This window comes from Pongo abelii, chromosome 1 (assembly GCF_028885655.2).
Source record: "Pongo abelii isolate AG06213 chromosome 1, NHGRI_mPonAbe1-v2.0_pri, whole genome shotgun sequence".
Taxonomy (NCBI): domain Eukaryota; kingdom Metazoa; phylum Chordata; class Mammalia; order Primates; family Hominidae; genus Pongo; species Pongo abelii.
This window is the reverse complement of record NC_071985.2, coordinates 46,374,648-46,393,007: the sequence shown is the minus strand read 5'-3', so window position 1 is coordinate 46,393,007 and position 18,360 is coordinate 46,374,648. Positions and strand designations below refer to the sequence as shown.

The following is an 18,360-nucleotide window of genomic DNA, read 5'->3' as shown; positions in this document are numbered from 1 at the left end:
AGTTATCTTTCCCCACAGAGGGCTTCCCCCTCCTCCTCAGAAGACTCAACTGCCCTTCCTCCCTGCCTCCCAGCTACCCAGGTTCCGGGTCCCACATCATTCCTCACTGTGATTCAGTGCAGCCCCCAAAGGAAGCAACGTGCCCACCCTCCTCTGGGCAGAACCCTTTTCCTTGCATTCTGAGAACCAGTGAGGGGGGCAGTGCCCCCAGAGGCCGGGTTGGGTTGTGGCTAGCTAACATTGCGGTCCCCAGCCTGACTCTCTTTGCGCTCCTAGGACCCTTGCCCAATACCCACAAACAAGGATTTCTCAGGTTGGGATCTCTGCGAGGCATCCATTCATTTCCAGGGTCTGGTCATTAGTTAATATCAGTGGACTGCCTAAACCGAAACTGGCAGAAGGTGACCAGGGGAGGGGTCTGGACACAGTGGAGAGAGTCAGGAGCCTGGGATTCTTATTTTGGTCCTGTTAGGATTTGCCCTGTGACCTTCCGGAAGTCCCTTCTTTCCCTGAGCCTGTTTCTTTATCTATAACATGAGGGGATTGGACTGGATGCCTTATGGCTTAGCGCTGTGCTACGAAGAGGAAGAAGGAGGAAGGAAAAGGAGCGCAGAGCCGGTTACACTGACAGGCGATCCTGGGAAGCTAGGTTACTTCCCTGAGCCTCAGCATCCTCATCTGCAAAATGGAAATTGCTAATAGACTAAAAGGCAATTCTGAAAGATGGATGAGAAAGGAATATAATGACTCAGGGTAGAGCCTGCAAAACAATATGGGATGAGAAGATGCAGGGACTGGTTTCATGGAGAGAGCAGGGCTTTAGGATTGGGGGAGGGTGCCAGGGCTACCAACAGCTTTGGGAGATCCCAGAGGGGACATTCTGAAGTCCTGCAGAAGAGATGCTGTGCCGTGAGGGGTGAGGGGTCGCTGGAGGCCAGACCAGGGCTCCCAGGAGTCCTGCATTGAGAAGGGAGAGAGTGGACACAGGAAGGCTGCGCCTCTGTCCAGTCCTGAGGCTGGGCGCACACACCAGGCCCTTCGAAAAGCTCACATTTTTTCCAGCTTTTCTCACCCAGTATCACTTCCTTTGTTAAGAGGAGGGGGTGGGGGAGGAGACGGAGGATGAGGAGGGAGGGGCTCGCGGGTGCCGTCGCCGCCCCCGCCCCCTCCCGGTGTGCGGAGCCCGATTGTCACTCAGCTCCCGCGCCGGGGGCGACAGAGCCGCAGGCGCCCGAGTCGAGTCCCAGCTAGCTACCATCCCTCTGGAGCTTACCGGCCGGCCTTGGCTTCCCCAGGAATCCCTGGAGCGAGCGGCTGCTGAAGGCGTCGAGGTGTGGGGGCGCTTGGACAGAACAGTCAGGCAGCCGGGAGCTCTGCCAGCTTTGGTGACCTTGGGTAAGTCTGAGTCTCGGTTCGCCCCTGGGGCTCCCCAATGGGGGTGCAGGAGGGGGTTGAAAGAAGAGACCGGAATGCCCCCTTGGGGCAGGCCATGGGCAAGGGTCCCCGACAGAGCTGGAACGGGACCAGGGGACTGCTAAGATCCAGGTACCAGACGGGTCTCAAGTGGGTGGGCGCAGGGCAGGTGCGGGCACGCTGGGGAATAGGGAGAAACGCCCCAGCCTTGTCCTGGGCTCCGTCCCCAGACCCACGTCTGCCACCCCAGTCCCAGGTGCGAAACAGGGGCGCTACCTCTTTAAAAGAGTCCGGGGCTGAGTCTCTGCCGCACCATGTGATTGCTTGAAAGGCCGGGCTGGGAGCCCTGCGGCGGGAGCCGGAGGACTATGAGCTGCCGCGCGGTGTCCAGAGCCCAGCCCAGCCCTACCTCGCGCGGCCCCGAGCTCTGTTCCCTGGAACTTTGGGCACTGCCTCTGGGACCCCTGCCGGCCAGCAGGCAGGATGGTGAGCTCCCTGCATCCTGTTCTGTGCACAGGGGTGGGCAGAGCCAGTCATGGGAGACCCCTCTGTGTGTGTGTGTGTGTGTGTGTGTGTGTGTGTGTGTGTGTGTGTGTGTGTGTGTGTGCGCGCGCGCGCTGGGAGCTGCCTCACACCTGATAAAAAAACCAGTGGAGGAGTGAGCGCTGCTATTTTAAGTTGCTGAATGGAACCTCTGGGAATGATAAAGGGAAGGGACAAAGATTAGGCAGAGAAGGGTCCGGGTGCCCCTCCAGCCTGGGTAGGAGCTGCATGTGCCAAGTGGGACACATCTCCACGGGGTGCCTGGAGTTCCAGGGCAGCCTGAGCTCCCTGCCCCTCCCAGACGGGTCTCCCCATCCCAGGCTTCCCTGACCACACAGGTGCCTGCCTCGTGCCCCTTGGTGCCCGTCTGCTGATGTGCCCAGCCTGTGCCCGCCATGCCGCCCTCCATCTCAGCTTTCCAGGCTGCCTACATCGGCATCGAGGTGCTCATCGCCCTGGTCTCTGTGCCCGGGAACGTGCTGGTGATCTGGGCGGTGAAGGTGAACCAGGCGCTGCGGGATGCCACCTTCTGCTTCATCGTGTCGCTGGCGGTGGCTGATGTGGCCGTGGGTGCCCTGGTCATCCCCCTCGCCATCCTCATCAACATTGGGCCACAGACCTACTTCCACACCTGCCTCATGGTTGCCTGTCCGGTTCTCATCCTCACCCAGAGCTCCATCCTGGCCCTGCTGGCAATTGCCGTGGACCGCTACCTCCGGGTCAAGATCCCTCTCCGGTGAGTCCACAGCCGCCGAAGGTACTCGCAGCACCGCATGATGGCTGGCTTGAGGGCCATCTAGAAAGGAAAAAAGGTAGAGCATGAGACCCCAAGTAAGCCAGATGTTCTTTGGGCCACTGTGCTCCAGTCCTCACTCTGCCTTCCTGTGCTCAGCTCTGCAGTGCCAGAGAAACAGGAGGGGGATGGGTGGCTGGAGGACTGGACTGTGAACTTACCAGTGCCCATGACCTCAGAGCTGAAGCTCTTGCAGCCAGGGAACCTGAGGCTGCCTGTCAGGCCTGGGGTGGAGGTGGGAGATTTGGAGGAGCCACTAAGATGGGGTCACAGTGAGTGCTGGGTAGGAATGAGCTGAGCTCTGCCAGTCCCAGGGAAGAGGAAGAGGAAGAGGCAGAGAAGAGAGTTAGGGTGGGGTGGGAACATACTGAGGGTGGCACAACAGGGGCAGGAGTGCTGCTCCTCCAGCCAGACCACGGCAGGCTTCCTGAAGGCATGCTTTGGCTCTCTTGTTCACCAGGTATCTCTGTGCTAGCCAGCTGTTCCTTCCAGGGCTTTCCAGCTGAACCCAACAGTCTGATTACCTTTGCCTCACTCCCACTTATGGGATCTGTGTTACAGACAGGAGGAAGGAAAAATGCTGGTGCCTACTCCTCATATTCCTGTTCTGTTGCAAAACCACGTCTTTGCTGGTCACAGTAGAGGTGCTTGTGCTGCTCCCAGGCAGCACTGGGATGGGTGGCCTGCTGGTGCCGTCCTCAGTGTGGGTGTCCAGCCCATGTTGGAGCTCTCTGCCAGGCCACAATCTCATCACCAGGCAGTGCCTTGGGCCACCAAGTGCCAGCGAGTGCCTGGGCATACTGCCAGGGACTGGCCCTGCTGGGACGCTCTTGTGAGGCATGCTTGCCCCCTCTTTGAATTCTTGCCCCCAGTAGATTCCTTTTCTTCTGGGGAGCTCTGGCCATCTCCAGCACCTGCCACCCCCAGCATAGCTTCTCTGGGATGTAGGGCCTCTGACCTCACTTGGCCCCTTGCCCGGGAAGGCCTAGGGACCCATGTTTCTCCCTTTGTGTTACATTTGTGCACATTTAACTTTTCAAAGCCTTTCTTACGTGCATGATTTTTTCCTGTTATCATCATGCCGCTGTAAGGGAGGTGGAGCAGGAGCTTTTAAAGGGGAAACTAAGACTCAGAGGGTCTCCTTGAAGCTCACTCAGAGAGAAGTGTGATCTAATTATCTGCCTTCCTTCCTGATTCCCCATGCCCAGTGGCTTGATGCCAGTCTCTCTGCCCTGTCTACCTCCCTCCACCGTCCAGGTTTTCCAGGGAAGGTGGGGTGAAGAAGGGAACACAGCCAGAAGCCCCATAGGCTCGTCCACTGAGGAGCCCACATGCTGCCATTAGTCCCAGATTGCTGCTGAGCTGCACATATAAAGCTGGTCTCAGTGCATTAGAAGAGCGGGGCCTCTGAGCCTGGCCATTATAACAAAGTGTTGCCGCATTTGGAAACTCATGCAGATGTCCAGCTGTAGGAAGGCTGCTGGAGAAATTCTGTCTGCTGAGTGAGTGTTAAGGTGAGCCAAAGGTCCCGTCTTGCTGTGACAGAATGCGCCCTACTTGCCCTGTGGGACTGGGATGGCTGCACTGGTGGGAACAGCAGACTTATTCCTTCAGGAGGCAGCTGCTGTGGCTTTGGAGCTGGGGTCCTGGGGAGCTGTCCTTTGAGGGTGGAGGCAGGGACCTGCACAGAGGCTGCCATGGGCCTGAGTTCAAATCCTTGCTGGGAATTTCTTTTTTTTTTTTTGAGACGGAGTCTCGCTCAGTCGCCCAGGCTGGAGTGCAGTGGCACGATCTTGGCTCACAGCAACCTCTGCCTCCTGGGTTCAAGCGATTCTCCTGCCTCAGTCTCCCGAGTAGCTGGGACTACAGGTGCTCGCCACAACGCCCGGCTAATTTTTTGTATTTTTCGTAGAGACGGGGTTTCACCGTGTTAGCCAGGATGATCTCGATCTCCTGACCTCGTGATCCACCCTCCTCGGCCTCCCAAAGTGCTGGGATTACAGGCGTGAGCCACCGCGCCCAGCCCCTTGCTGGGAATTTCTAGCTGTGCAAAAGTCACTTACTTAACCACTTTAAGCTTTAATGTCCTTATGTATAAAAGGGAACATTAATAATAGTGCCTACTCCCTAGGGTTATTGGAATAATTTAATGAACTCATATATGCGAAGCACTTGTATTAATATTATGCCTCATATATGCAAGCCATAGGGAGGTCTTATTTGTAGTTTTATTGTCACTATTAACATATGGCTCAAGTGTGGCTGGATAGGTGAGGCCTACTCCTGCCACTCACGCTCTTAGGTGTCCTTCGGTGTCAACACATACACATGAAGAAACACACACACAAACACATACACAACACATCTCCCAGGAGGTGTGTAAGTACTGTTAAGTTATATCTATACATGTTTCTACTCCTCTGGTGGAGTGTTGGTGCCTCAAGGCAGCAACCACATCTTATCTGTTTCTGCAAATTCTTCAGAATGCCCAGCTCAGTGTCTGGCACATCACAGACCCTCAGTAAATGTTGATTGAATTGGCCAGGTTTACAGAACACACACAGTTGACCCTCAAGCCTATCTTCCAGAAGTCTAACCTCTCACTTTCTTGCTGTGGGCTAGACCTGTCCCCACTTCTGATTCAGGGCCATGACCACAGATGCCCCCACTGGCTCAGCGTAGCTCCTTGACAGCCACACACCAGCAGTGCCCGGGAGTGTCCTGCCCCATGGAGAGGAGCCTTTCTCCTGAGTTAGGGAAAGGCTGCTGGGGCCTCACTTCTCAAGCAGGGATCCTGGCTGAGGTGTTGGCCCATTCTGGGCTCCTGCATGCCACTGCCCAGGTCCCCTCCAGGAGGAACAGCATGCTTTGCTCCCCTCTACGTGGTTGGAGTCGGCAGGCTGCTGGGTCTATGAAACTCCTTTTGGCCAGAGGTCCCTAGGCACCAGGCTTGCTGCCCTGACATGTCAGTCAAAGGTAGATGTGGCCCTGGGCACAGAGGGTCATACTGACCGAGCACTGGTGAGGCGTGTCTGGGGCACCCGGATACAGGTGTCTGCTGGCTATCACCAAGCGGGGCATGGTTTGGTCAGTCAACCACAAATTTTCTTTCTTTCTACTTGGCATAAAACCAAGAGAGAAAAGAGATTCACACCATATAATATGATCCAGTTACAAACTTTTTTCTTTTTAAGCTCAAATTGTTGATTCATCGGTAACCTGTGGTCATTTGCATATAATTTGTACGCTATTTGCATAGCACCTCCACATGCTTGGTAATTGAAACCCTATTCCCCTCAGCTCCTGGTTCTAGGGAATCTATCATTTGTCCCTTAACCCCTCACCCAGAGCTTTCTTGGTGGCACGCTGTGGCAATTTGGTGCCTACTCCCGAGGGCTAGTTGTAGGGAAGGGTGCCAACAGAGGGCTCCCTGACCAAACCTCTCTGTGGGAAGGAGACCCTAGCAAGGGGGCTGTCCATGGCCGGCTGGGTTGGAGTGGAGTGAGGGGTGGTGGGTGTTTGCGAGTCAGGCAGACCTGAATTTGAACCTTGCTCTGTTACTAATTAGCTATGCAACCTTTGATAAATTATTCAGCCTCTCTGAGCCTTTCCCCTTCACCATCTGTTAAATGAAGGGGTTAGAAGTGGGGCATGGTGGCTCATGCCTGTAATCCCAGCACTTTGGGAGACCGAGATGGGTGTATCCCTTGAGACCAGGAGCTCGAGATCAGCCTGGACAACATAGTGAAACCCCATCACTACTAAAAATACCAAAAACAAATAGCTGGGCGTGGTGGCACATGCCTGTAATCCCAGCTATTTGGGAGGCTGAGACAGGAGAATCACTTGGACTTGGGAGGCGTATATTGCAGTGAGCCGAGATTGCGCCACTACACTCTAGCCTGGGCAACAGAGCAAGACTCCGTCTCAATATAAATAAATAAATAAAAAGGAAGAAATGAAGGGGTTGGATTTGAGGTCTCTGAGGTTCCTTTCAGCTCTAATTCTGTGGTTCTTTATCCTGCCTCCTGCCAGTGCTGTGTTGGGATCCCGGGAGGGTTTTGTTGTGTTGTATGTTTTAGCTCCTAGCGAGTGTATGCTAGGAACGATGCTATGTTTTTAATATACTTTATCTCATTCAATGTTCATAGTCTCACTAGTAGAGCTTATTGTTACCCCCATTGTATAGACAATTCTTTTTTTTTTTTTTTTTTTTGAGATGGAGTCTCGCTCTGTTGCCCAGGCTGGAGTGCAGTGGCACGATCTCAGCTCACTGCAACCTCCACCTCCCAGGTTCAAGCAATTCTCTTGCCTCAGACTCCTGAGTAGCTAGAATTACAGGTGCATGCCACCATGCCCAGCTCATGTTTTGTATTTTTAGTAGAGATGGGGTTTCACCATGTTGGCCAGGCTGGTCTCAAATTTTTGACCTCAGGTGAGCCACCCACCTTGGCTTCCTAAAGTGCTGGGATTACAGGCGTGAGCCACCTCTCCTGGCCTCTCTATAGACAATTCTTTAGCTAAATTGAGGGCTGAGGCTTGGGGAGTTTCAGTAACTTGCCCAAACAGCTTGTCAGGGGCAGAAGCAGGATTTGACTCTAGGCCTAACAGATGCCTTTAACCAGTAAGCCCATGTGTATCTTGCGTCAGCCCAAGAAGCTGTAGGATTTTTGGAGGAGTTTCTATGAAGTTGTCAGTAGGGTGATTTTTCTCCTCTGATCTTTGCCAATGGCCTCTGCACTCTGCTCAGTCCCCGCCCTCCACCTTCACTCCAGTGGGCAGTTGAGCCCTTGGCAGTTCTGCCTCTGTCCATAGCTGGAAGCCTGCCCCACTGGGCTGCTGACCCGGGAAACCACAGCAAGGAGTGGTGGAGGAGCCCGGCGTGCTGAGCCGGAGCGGGGAAAGAAATCTGGTAAATTAGAGCATGTTTGCTTTTAGGCATCAATTTAACTGTCCCCACCCTGGCTAGCCTGGGCTTTTCTTGACAACCCTGAAATGGCTTGTGTGCCGTCATGCCCCCGCAGGTGACTGTCTGTGGCTTCTGGGTCCCAGAACAGTTGCTCTCAGGTCATGCCTTCTGCTTTCAGAGAGGTAGGCCGTCTTCAGATCCTATGTCTAAGGATGGATTAGTCATAGGCCTGGAGTGTCTGAGAGGGAAGAGGAGTTGGAGGAAGCCCTGAAGCCCAAACTCTCACACTTGCGGACTGAGGAGGAAACTGAGATTGGAGAGAGGAGGAGCTTACGCAAGATTACTTGGCTGGGAGTTCTTTCCTCCTCCCATCTGGATGCTTGCTCCCCCGTCTCTGATGTAAAAAGCTTGAGCAGAAGAGCTCTTTGCAGTCACCCGCCCCTCAAGGAACAGAAAAGGAAAATATGCAGCCTCAGTGGGTGAAGTCAGCAGATCAGTGGCAGGCTTAGAGGGGAATGAGGCGGAGGGAAGTTGCTTAGTGATTGAGAAGATAATTTCTCTGAATTAGGGATAGCCTTCAGGTGTGTTAGGCCAAGCAGCTTGCTGGGCCGAGGGAGAACATGGCCTTTAATTGAAGAGGCATCTGGACTCCTTTCAAGTGTGAAAGCTTCCCCCAGCTGGCATCGGGTGGCTTCCCGGAAGTTTCTGAGTGCTTGAGGAGCAACCTGCCGAGGTGTCAGCTCTGCATGGAAGCCGGAGAATGGCCAGGATGCGTTTTACCCAGAGGCGGAGCTGTAGGGGCCGCACCCTGATATTTGCTATTTATTTCCAAGCATAAAAGCTATCCATGTTGATTGTGAAAAATGGAAGAAAGAATAAAGATGGTAAAATCACCAGTAATTCTACCACCTACAGAGAACTACCGTTAACATTTCGGTGTTCCAGAAAATTTTTCCACACACATATATATATAGATATATTATTTTTACATATTGAGAACATCTATATATATATGGTTTTATATCCCATTTTATTCACTTAACATTATAAGCATTTCCCTGTGTCAACTAAAATGATTTTGTAAGGATTTTTATGGTGGTATAATATTGGATTGTATTATTACTCATCTTTTGGGTCTCAGCTAAAATGGGTTCTCCTTAGGGGGGCCTTCCCTGAGCCCCACCCCACCTGGACCAGTTTCCTCTGGTAGGCACTCGGGTTGGATTTCCTTCTCCTTCCAAGTCCACCACTCATCACCTGGGTAGCTTTCTAGTCAATGTCGCTCTTTCTGGGCTTGGTAAGTTCCCAAAGGCCAGGACCACACCTGCTTACATACCCCCATTTCCTCATGCCTGGCACAGAGCAGGCATGCCGGAAACCTTTTTTGAATAAATGAGTATTTGAATATCATATTTTATTTATTCATTCTTATATCACTGGCTACTTCAATTGTTTCTGATTATTTATTGTTACAAAAAATGCTTTACTGTGTAACAAACCTACACATGTACCCCTTAATCTATTAAAATAAAAGTTGAGGCTGGGCACGGTGGCTCACGCCTGTAATCCCAACACTTTGGGAGCCTGACGCAGGCAGATCATTTGAGGTCAGGAGTTCAAGACCATCTTGGCCAGCATGGTGAAACCCGTCTCTACTAAAAATACAAAAATTAGATGGGCATGGTGGTGCACGACTGTAATCCCAGCTACTTGAGAGGCTGAGGCAGGAGAATTGCATGAATCCAAGAGGCAGAGGTTGCAGTGAGCTGAGATCATGTCACTGCACTCCAGCCTGGGCAACAGAGCCAGACTTTGTCTCAAAAAAAAAAAAAAAAAGTTGAAATTATAAAATCAAACAAAAAAACACTTTAATGATTCACATTGTTCACAGGGTCAGAGCCAAGTCAGAACCTGGGCTGTGTCACCCAGTAAATAGTGTAGGTGCTATCTGGAAAGACTGCCTTGTGAGGTTAAATATTTCCCAACTCCCTTTACTCCAACTCTCCCTTCTCCCTCCCCAATTTTACCCAGACTGCAAATCCCAAGGGGGCATTTGGCATTCTTTAGCCCACTGCCCCTTCTGGGCTGGGTTGGGCAGGACTGTATGGGCCCCAAGTCTAGTCCTTATCGCCTGGCCTCTTTCCTGAAGGCCTCGGCATCCTGGTGGTGAGGAAGCAGTGTCCCTGGGAGAGGACATGGGGTGAGGCACATCTTGGTTGGCCTCATTCGGCAGGTGGGGACAGACACATAGAGCAGAGAGGAAGGAAGTGGAGAGACACGGCTCCTTGGGCAGCATGAATCACTCGTTTAACCTCAGCCTTCTTAATTCAAGCCCAGAGGGAACTATCAGCTGCCACCATCCAAAGAAAAGCCTGGCAGGTGGCCGTGGGGATAAGGAGAGGAAGGAGAGGCAGGTGGGTGGGTCTTGGCATACACGTCCTCTTAGAAATACTGGTTTGAAGGTGGGCAGGGAGATGGGGGCAGCTGGCAAGGGGCTTCCCTGACCCCAAGGGAGAGGACATGGGGGTACCTTCTCCTGCCTTGCTCCTTACCCTGAAAGTTTATTCCCCAGCAGAACTGCAGAGAGGTGTGGAGCTGAGGGGCTGGCAACATCCATTTATCTATTTTATAAGTGTGCTTTGAGCACCTGCTATATGAAAGGCACTTGGCCAGGCCTGGGGATACACAGATGGGCAGGCTGATCTGGTCTCTACCTCTGTCTGACAGCTCGGAGTCTCTGCTGAGATGATGGATTCCCACAGACCAAGGTGGCCAAGGAGAAACTCTCACCCCACCTGTGGTGGGAGTGGGGATGGCAGGAGACTGGCAGCTGACCCCTTGCAGAGCTGGGCTGGGCAGCTGGATCCCACTCCACACTCACTCCATGCAGCTCAGGTTGTGTAGGAAAGGCTCTTTGAACTTACCTTCTTGCCTCTTGCTTCCCCTTTGAGAGAGGAGGGCAGCTGACTTGTCCCTACATAGGGCCCTGGTACAGATAGACCTACTCATTGATTAATTCCATCATTTGTTCATTTATTCACCAAATACTTATTGAGTGCCTCATATGAGCCAGGGTCTGTTGGGATACTTTCATTAATAAAACAGAGATCCTCATGGAGACTGAATTCTAATGAATTGGAAATCAGATGCTAGATAATAAATGCAATACCTAAATCATGTAGAGTGTTGGAGGGTAGAATGTGCTATTGAAAAAAGAAAAAGGGGGCAGGGTAAATGGGATTGGAAATGCCCCAGCCAAGAATGGGGCTGGGAGAAAGGGTTGCAACTTTAAATAGGGTGGTCCATGAGGCTTTACTGAGAAGGCGCCATTTGACAAAACCCTGGAGGTGAGGGAACACACCATGCAGAGATATAGGGAGGGCATGCCATGCAGGGGAAAGAACTAGAACAGAGGCCCTAGCATAGGAATGTACCTGAAGGGTTTAGGGACTAGTAAAGAGGCCTGTGGGGCTGAGATGGAGAGATAAAGGGGGAGAGTGGTCAGAGATAATGGGTCACTGGCCCAGGTACAGCATGGAGGCCACTGGAAAGACAATGGCTTTTACTCTGAGGGAAATGGTGAGCCATTGCAGGATTTAGAGCAGAGATGTGACATGATCTGACTTAGGCTTTAAAGGATCACTCTTGTTGCCGTGTTGAGAATGTGCTTTAGGGACAAGGGTGCAAACGGGAGTAGTTAGGTGCTATTGCAGTGATTCAGGTGAGGGAAGACGGAGGTGGCTCTAATCTGAACAATAGCAGAGGAGGTGATGAGAAGTGGTTAATTCTGGATATGCATTTAAAATTTTTAACTTTTAGTTTACTTTGTATCAAAGTAAAAATTTTATCCAGTAAAGTGCATAAACCTCAAGTATTCAGTTCTATACAATTTTGCATATGTATATACCTATATACCACTACCCCGATCAATATTTAGGACACTTCCAGTATTGTACAAGGCTCCCTCCCAGTCAGTACCCTCCAAAAGGCAACCTCTATTTTGACCTTTATCCTTAGATTGATTTTGGTTGTTCTTGAACTTTTACAAGTGGAGTCAAGCAGTTTGTACCCTTTTATGTCTGGCTTCTGAAGCTCAAAATTCTTGCCAAGATTCATCCAGGTTACTGAGTAGGATTTTTCCCCTCATTGCTGTTAGAATTCAATTGTATGAATGTACCATGATTTGTTTAAATTCATGATGTATTTTGAAAAAAAGAGCCAAAGAATTTGCTTATGGTTTGGATGTGGCAATTTTCCTATAGATTGGATGTGAGAAAGAAGAATCAATATGACCAGACTTTTACTTCTAAGCAACTGGGAGGATGGAGTTGGCATCATCTAAGGTGGGAAAGGCTGCAGGTGGTGGAAGTAAGAAAATGAGTTCAGATTTAGACATGCTGACTTTGGCGTGTCTAACAGACATCTGAGTGGAATGTTGAGCAGGTGGTTGGATATACAAGAATGAGAGGCCTGGGCGGGTGGTTGTAAATGTGAGAGCTATGGCATGTAGATGGGTTTAAATCCATGAGGCTGGATGAGATCCCCAAGAGAGACAGTGCAGATACAGAAGAGAGGAAGACCAAGAACCGAGCATTGAGAAAGTGGGAAAAGAGGAGGCACCAGCAAAGGAGACTGAAGGAGAACTCCAGACACAGGAAGAAAACTCAGAGCCAGTGTGGTACCTGGAAGCCAAGTGTAGACAGTCTAACAAGGAGGGTGGACAAATGGGTGAAGTGAGATAAGGATTGAGAATTACCACTGGATTTTGCAAGGCCATTGGTGACCTTGACAAGGGCAATGTCACAGGAGTGACGGGGGCAAAGCCTGAATGGAGAAAGCTCAAGAGAAAAGAGGACTGGGATTGAAGGCAGCTGTTATCAAGTACGCTTGAGGAATTTTGTTGCAAAGAGAGCAAAGGAATGGGCAGTAGCTGTCAGGGGAAGTGGAAATGAGCTGTCTCACTCTGGGATTTTATTTATTTATTCATTTATTTATTTTGAGTCAGAGTCTCACTCTGTCACCCAGGCTGGAGTGTAGTGGCATGATCTCAGCTCACTGCAGCCTCCGCCTCCCGGGTTCAAGAGATTCTCCTGCCTCAGCCTCCCGAATAGCTGGGATCATAGGTGCATGCCACCATGCCTGGCTAATATTTATATTTTTAGTAGAGACAGGGTTTCACCAAGTTGGCCAGGCTTGTCTCAAACTCCTGACCTCAAGTGATCTGCCCGCCTCGTCCTCCCAAACTGCTGGGATTACAGGCGTGAGCCACCGTGCCTGGCCTACTGTGTTGTTTTTTAAGATAGAAGGGAGGTTAGTGCATTTGTGTGCTGACAGAAATGATCCAGCAGAGAATAAAACGCTAGTGATGAAACAAAGGAGAGAATTTCTAAAGTGATGTCTTGGTTTAGGCTAGTGGGACATACGTGGAGAGACTGGCTTTAGACGGGATCCTGGAGGCTCTTCTGTGGCAAGATGCGGCATCTGTGGGCGCAGATGCTGGTAGGTGAAGCTTTCTCCTGATTCTTTCCATTTTCATAGTGAATTGGGAAGCAAGGTCACCAGCTGAGAGTGAGGATGCAGTAGGAGGTGTTGGAGAGAGCAGCAAGCGTGAAATAATTCTCTAGGAAGTGGGAGAGTGACTAGGCTCAGGAAGTCTAGTATAATTGGGGGCAGCATGAAGGGCCCCCCTTAAGTTTGCAGTGATGAATTTGAAGTGCAACTCAGCAGCGTGGTTGTGTGTTTCTCACCAGCCATGTTCAGCTGCATGGGCACAGGCATGGAGGAGGCAGAGAGTTTATTCCTTCATTAACTCAGAATGCCAGATTCATGATGAGATTAAGGACCTTGCCATGGGCAAGAAGGGGGCCTGGGTCTCTGCCCTCATAGAACTTAGACACTAGCAGGGAGCGAGAGCCCGTGGACATGCCAGCAAGCAGGTGGCTTTGACTGCAATTTGTGAACTCAAAGGGAGCCGTGCTGGTATTCTCTGGGGCAGGCCCTTGCTGATTTCTCCAAAACCCCACGTCGATGTCCAGAGAGACCCACAAGGGCTTCAGTAAGGCCTTGGAGGCCTTGTGGTTCACGGTCAAGAGTTTGGATTTTTTTCTAAGTGTGCTATGAAGCCTTTGAGTGGTTTAAGCAGGGAATCACATAATTCAAATTTCATTTTAAAAAGGTCAAAAGTCCTTGAGAAGATATTAGCAAATCAAATCCGGTGATATAAAAAGGATAATATATCACCACCCGAAAGGGTTTATTCCACCTAGGCAAGGGTGGTTTAACATTTGAAAAAAACCAGTCAGTGTAATTCATCATGCTAACAGAAGAGGGTCACTCTGCCTGCTCTGTGGAGGATGGGTTGGAGTGGGGTTACAGAGGACGTAGGGAGCCTAGTTAGGATTGGGGGGCAGCAGGCAGGGCTTGAGGCAGGCAGGGAGTGGAGGAGGCTGTGGAGATGGACTGAACTGGAAAGATTGCAGGCATGTTAGAGTTGGAACCAACTGGAAATGGGTTGAGGTGTGATGTGGGAGAAGGAATCCAATGTGATGATCCAGGCTTATGGCTTAAGCCACTGGGTGGATGGTGATGCTGTTTCTGGGGATGGGGAAGGGTGGGGAGGAAGAAGAAATTGGAGGACGATTCAGATCCTATTAGGTATCCAAATGGAAGCACTGTGATGGCAGCGTTGCTGGTGTCTTCTCTTACCACTCCCCAGCTCTCCTCCCCTGGTGTGGTCAGGAGGAGGGGCTCTCTCTTACCTCACACAGCCTCATGGAAGGGTCTCTTAAACACCCACCAATCTAGACATTCCCAGGTGCCTTCAGCCACTCCAGCTGCTCTCTTTCCACCTTACTTCTCAGGAAGCCATTGCTTTCTCAGGCTGGGACCACAGCAGTAGGAACATGAGGCTTCAGGCTCCCTGAAGCTTCCAGAAGGAGACAGCAGAGTTGGGGGGTCTCTGGCTAGGCTCCTTCAGAACGTGGCACAGTGGCTTCTGGGACATTAAGGCCTCCTTTCCCTACCCCAGGCCTCTGCCCCTCCCCAGTAACCCTTAGGAGAATCCTGGCCTCTGCGTGCCTTCAGGGTCTCATTTCTCATCATTGCCGGAACGCAGCCAGTGGTCTGCATTGTGGATTGTGTTAACTCCTGCACAGTGGTTCCCACTCTGACCCGCAACAATCAGAGTCCTCTCATAGCTGCTGTAGAGCACCGAGTGGCCCCATTTCAGTGAATGCAGCAGAGAACCTGATCAATCAATAAGCAGGCATCGCCAAGTGTCAGCTCTAGCCCAGCCCTGATGGCAGAGCAGGTGGGATGGGGGAGCCCCAGGGCTGGCATGGGGGCATGCTGTGTCCCTGTCATCCTGGCCTGCTCGTGGCAGCCCCATCAGCTCCAACATGCAGAAATCATCTCCTTTTGCCTCATGTAGCAGAGAACACTTTGCACTGCAGTTGGCGGGGTTGGCGTGGACGGTGAGAGCCAGACCTCTCAGCTCTCACCATGCACCCTGCTCTCAGAGGCTACCGGTTTCCAGTTCTCACTTCCCAACCTCTGGGAGAGCAGGGGCTGAGACTCCAGCATGGCAAGAGCTGGTTCTCAGCTCCTTTTCTCTATCCCAACAGAACTGAGGGCTCTGAGGCACACCCACACTGCTGGAATGGTACCTCACCAGTGATTCTCTTGGGGGCAGGAGAGGGGACGGTCTGTTTGAAAAAAGCTCCTCTAACCTGGATTTTTTTAAAAATTTTTTTGATGTAGAGTCTCGCTTTGTTGCCTAGGCTGGAGTGCAGTGGCAAGATCTCGGCTCACTGCAACCTCTGCCTCCCGGGTTCAAGTGATTCTCCTGCCTCAGCCTCTTGAGTAGCTGGGACCATAGGCTCATGCCACCACGCCCAGCTAATTCTTTTCTATTTTTAGTACAGGTGGAGTTTCACCATGTTGACCACATTGGTCTTGAACTCCTGGCCTCAAGCGATCTGTCTGCCTCAGTCTCCCAAAGTGCTGGGATTACAGGCATGAGCCACCACACCCGGCCTAACCTGGATGTTTTTAATGATCCCCCTTTCCAAGAGACATCTTCCTCCTGCTGCTTCACAGAGACACTCTAATGACTGAAGGGTAAGAGCAGTCTCCCCAGGCAGTCAGACTAGAGTAAAAATCCTAGTTCAGGCACTTAGAGCTGTGTTGTCTTGGATAAGTTGCTTAACCCTTCTCAGCTTCTTCCATTTCCTCTTCTATAAAGCAGGATTCATAATACCTCCTTCCTAGGGTTGCTGTGAGGCTGGGAGATAGTGTACGTTCAAGGGCTGGCACGTGGTAGGCACTCCGTAAGTGGGGCTGTTACAGTTGTTAAATAACCCAAAGTTTGTTTTTTATTTACCACTTGATGTTATGTGACCACTGTGATCCCTGTGGGTTCAGGTCAGTGGCAAAATGATTTGCATGCACTATGAGGGCAGGGTGTGGTACCATCCAATTCTCCTGCCCATCGTAACCAGCACCTAACACGTGTCTGACTGGCACTTAGTAGGTGGCTTAATCAATGTCTGTGGAGTGAAGAAATGAGGGAATGCTCCAATGGTGGAAGGACAACTTAGTGGGGAAGACTGAGTAGCCAGGTTGGGAAGAAGTCATTTGGATATTTTATATTCACCTACAGAAGACAAAGGAAGATAATGGAGAAGGAAAGGTTATTTAAAACATCCCTAAGAGTTCAGAGGGTGGGGTGCACAGAGGGGTGAATGGGGTCACTGGAGCTTGTACAGCAAGTTAGGGTGTGAGTATCCTGGTCTCCTGACTCTCACCTTGGCTCCCTGCTGTCCCCATGCTGCCTGTTTGTATGCGGGGAAGAGTGTTGACATGACTCTGCTTCCAGGGTGTGAATAGTTCCTCCTGATCCCCCCTTCTCCTGGAGGCCTTGTCCTGTGCAGCTCCTGGTGGGGAGCTGGCTCTGAGGGAGCTGAAGTGAGGGCTCCCCTGGGGCCTGGAAGCTCTGTAAATTGACTCCAGGGAGAAAACCGTTCAGTGTGTTTGGGGACTCGGCAGGCTATGCCCAGCACACACGCCTGCCGCAATGCCCTGTTCTCTGTAAACACAACACCCCCACCCACCGTTATGGTCCCCTGGGGCCATAACTGGGAGAGCTGATGGAGTGGCCTGGATGACAATGATGCAAACAACATGCAGAGTGGCTGTGTCAGGTCCCAGGGGCTAAAAACAACTTAGAATGAGGGGTGTTGTCTTAGTCCATGTTCTGTTGCTGTAACAGAATACTACAGACTGAGTAATTTACAAAGAAATGAAGTTTATTTGGCTCATGGTTCTGGAGGCTGGGAAGTCCAAGAGCATGGTGCTGGCATCTGGTGAGGGCCTCCTTGCTGCGTCACAGTGGAGGGCATCACATGGTGAGAGGGCAAGAGCATGCCAGCTCAGGTCTCTTGTCCTCTTCTTATAAAGCCACCAGTTCCATTGGGGGGACCCCTACCTTGATGACCTTATCTAATCCTAATTACCTCCCAAAGACCCCACCTCCAAATGCCATCAGCATAAGAATTTGGGGATTAAGTTTTCAGCACATGAAATTTGGGTGATACAGTCAGGTGTGAAGGCATGAAGCCCGCCCCCTCCACCACCACCACAGTGGCTTCAGGTTCTTAGTGGGGTATGTGTATTCACATATGCAAACCTGTGTGTCTGTGTGTGTGTGTGTGTAGGGGGTTATAGCTTTTTAATCTTTATTTGTATGTCAAAAAATAATATTCTTGGCTTCCAGACCTTTCCTTCAATTCTGCTTGCTCACTTCCGTGCAGCCCCTGCCCCCAGTCCCTCATTCTCCATGGTCCAGACAAAAGTCTGAGCCAAACTAATCTGTTTCCTGTTTGTGCCCCACCCATTAATCCTTCTTGATGTAGAAGGAAGTTCACATGTCAAGTCAACAAGTGTTTTCTGACGGCATAAGTCTGTCCTCAAGGGCATAGATCCACAGTCAGTGTGGAGACAGACAAGTTTCAAATGGCCACGGTGGCAGGAGGCCTGAGCAGGCCTGGCCCACACCCAGGCACACAGCACGAGGCCACCTCCCCGGCTTGGAGGTGCAGCGCCATACCTCCTTTCACCTGTACTCAACACTCACTTTCCTTGTCTCCTGGTCAGTCTCTTCTTAACCTGTCTAAGAGTTATGGAGAATGATAAAAGAAAGGGATTTGACATCAAGACAACCTCTTACACACACACACACACACACACACATACACACAGCTGTTCCCTTCTCTTGTCTAATTTCTACTTAGTCTGTAACACTCAGTTCAGATGACACCTCCCCCAGGAAGCCTTCCTTGTTTTGCCTGTATGTTCCCACAGCTCCCTGTTTTCTCCTTTAACATAACCCTTATCAAATTGTACTGGCCTGTGAGCAATTTGAAAGTGGGGTCCAAGCCTATTCATCTCTATATCCACAGTGGTGGATAGTTTCTGCTGTTTCAGTGTTAATGAATCACTGAATGAATGGTAATAGTAGTGACACTTGTGTGCTTAGGATTGCTAGGCCCCGTGCTAAATACTTTATGTGGATTATCTTGCTGAAATCCTTGCGCAATTTTATGGAGAGGTCCTAATAGTATTTTATACTAATAAATTAAATAATATATCCCCATTTTCCACATGAGAGAGCTGAGGCTCAGAGAAATTAAACTACTGGGTAACA

General features: G+C 50.9%; 1 protein-coding gene across 3 annotated transcripts in view; it reads left to right on the top strand.

Annotated features, from left to right (window-relative positions):
- The first annotated feature begins 1,217 nt into the window (after window positions 1-1,217).
- The window catches only part of ADORA1 (adenosine A1 receptor), a 40,297-nt gene continuing 23,154 nt past the window's right edge, over window positions 1,218-18,360 (top strand). Inside the window, 2 exon segments of one of the 3 annotated variants that reach the window (NM_001131239.1) lie at window positions 1,218-1,395; window positions 2,295-2,692. In NM_001131239.1, the coding sequence (NP_001124711.1) occupies window positions 2,352-2,692 (341 nt within the window). In that variant the 5' untranslated portion in view covers window positions 1,218-1,395; window positions 2,295-2,351. 3 annotated transcript variants of the gene reach the window in all.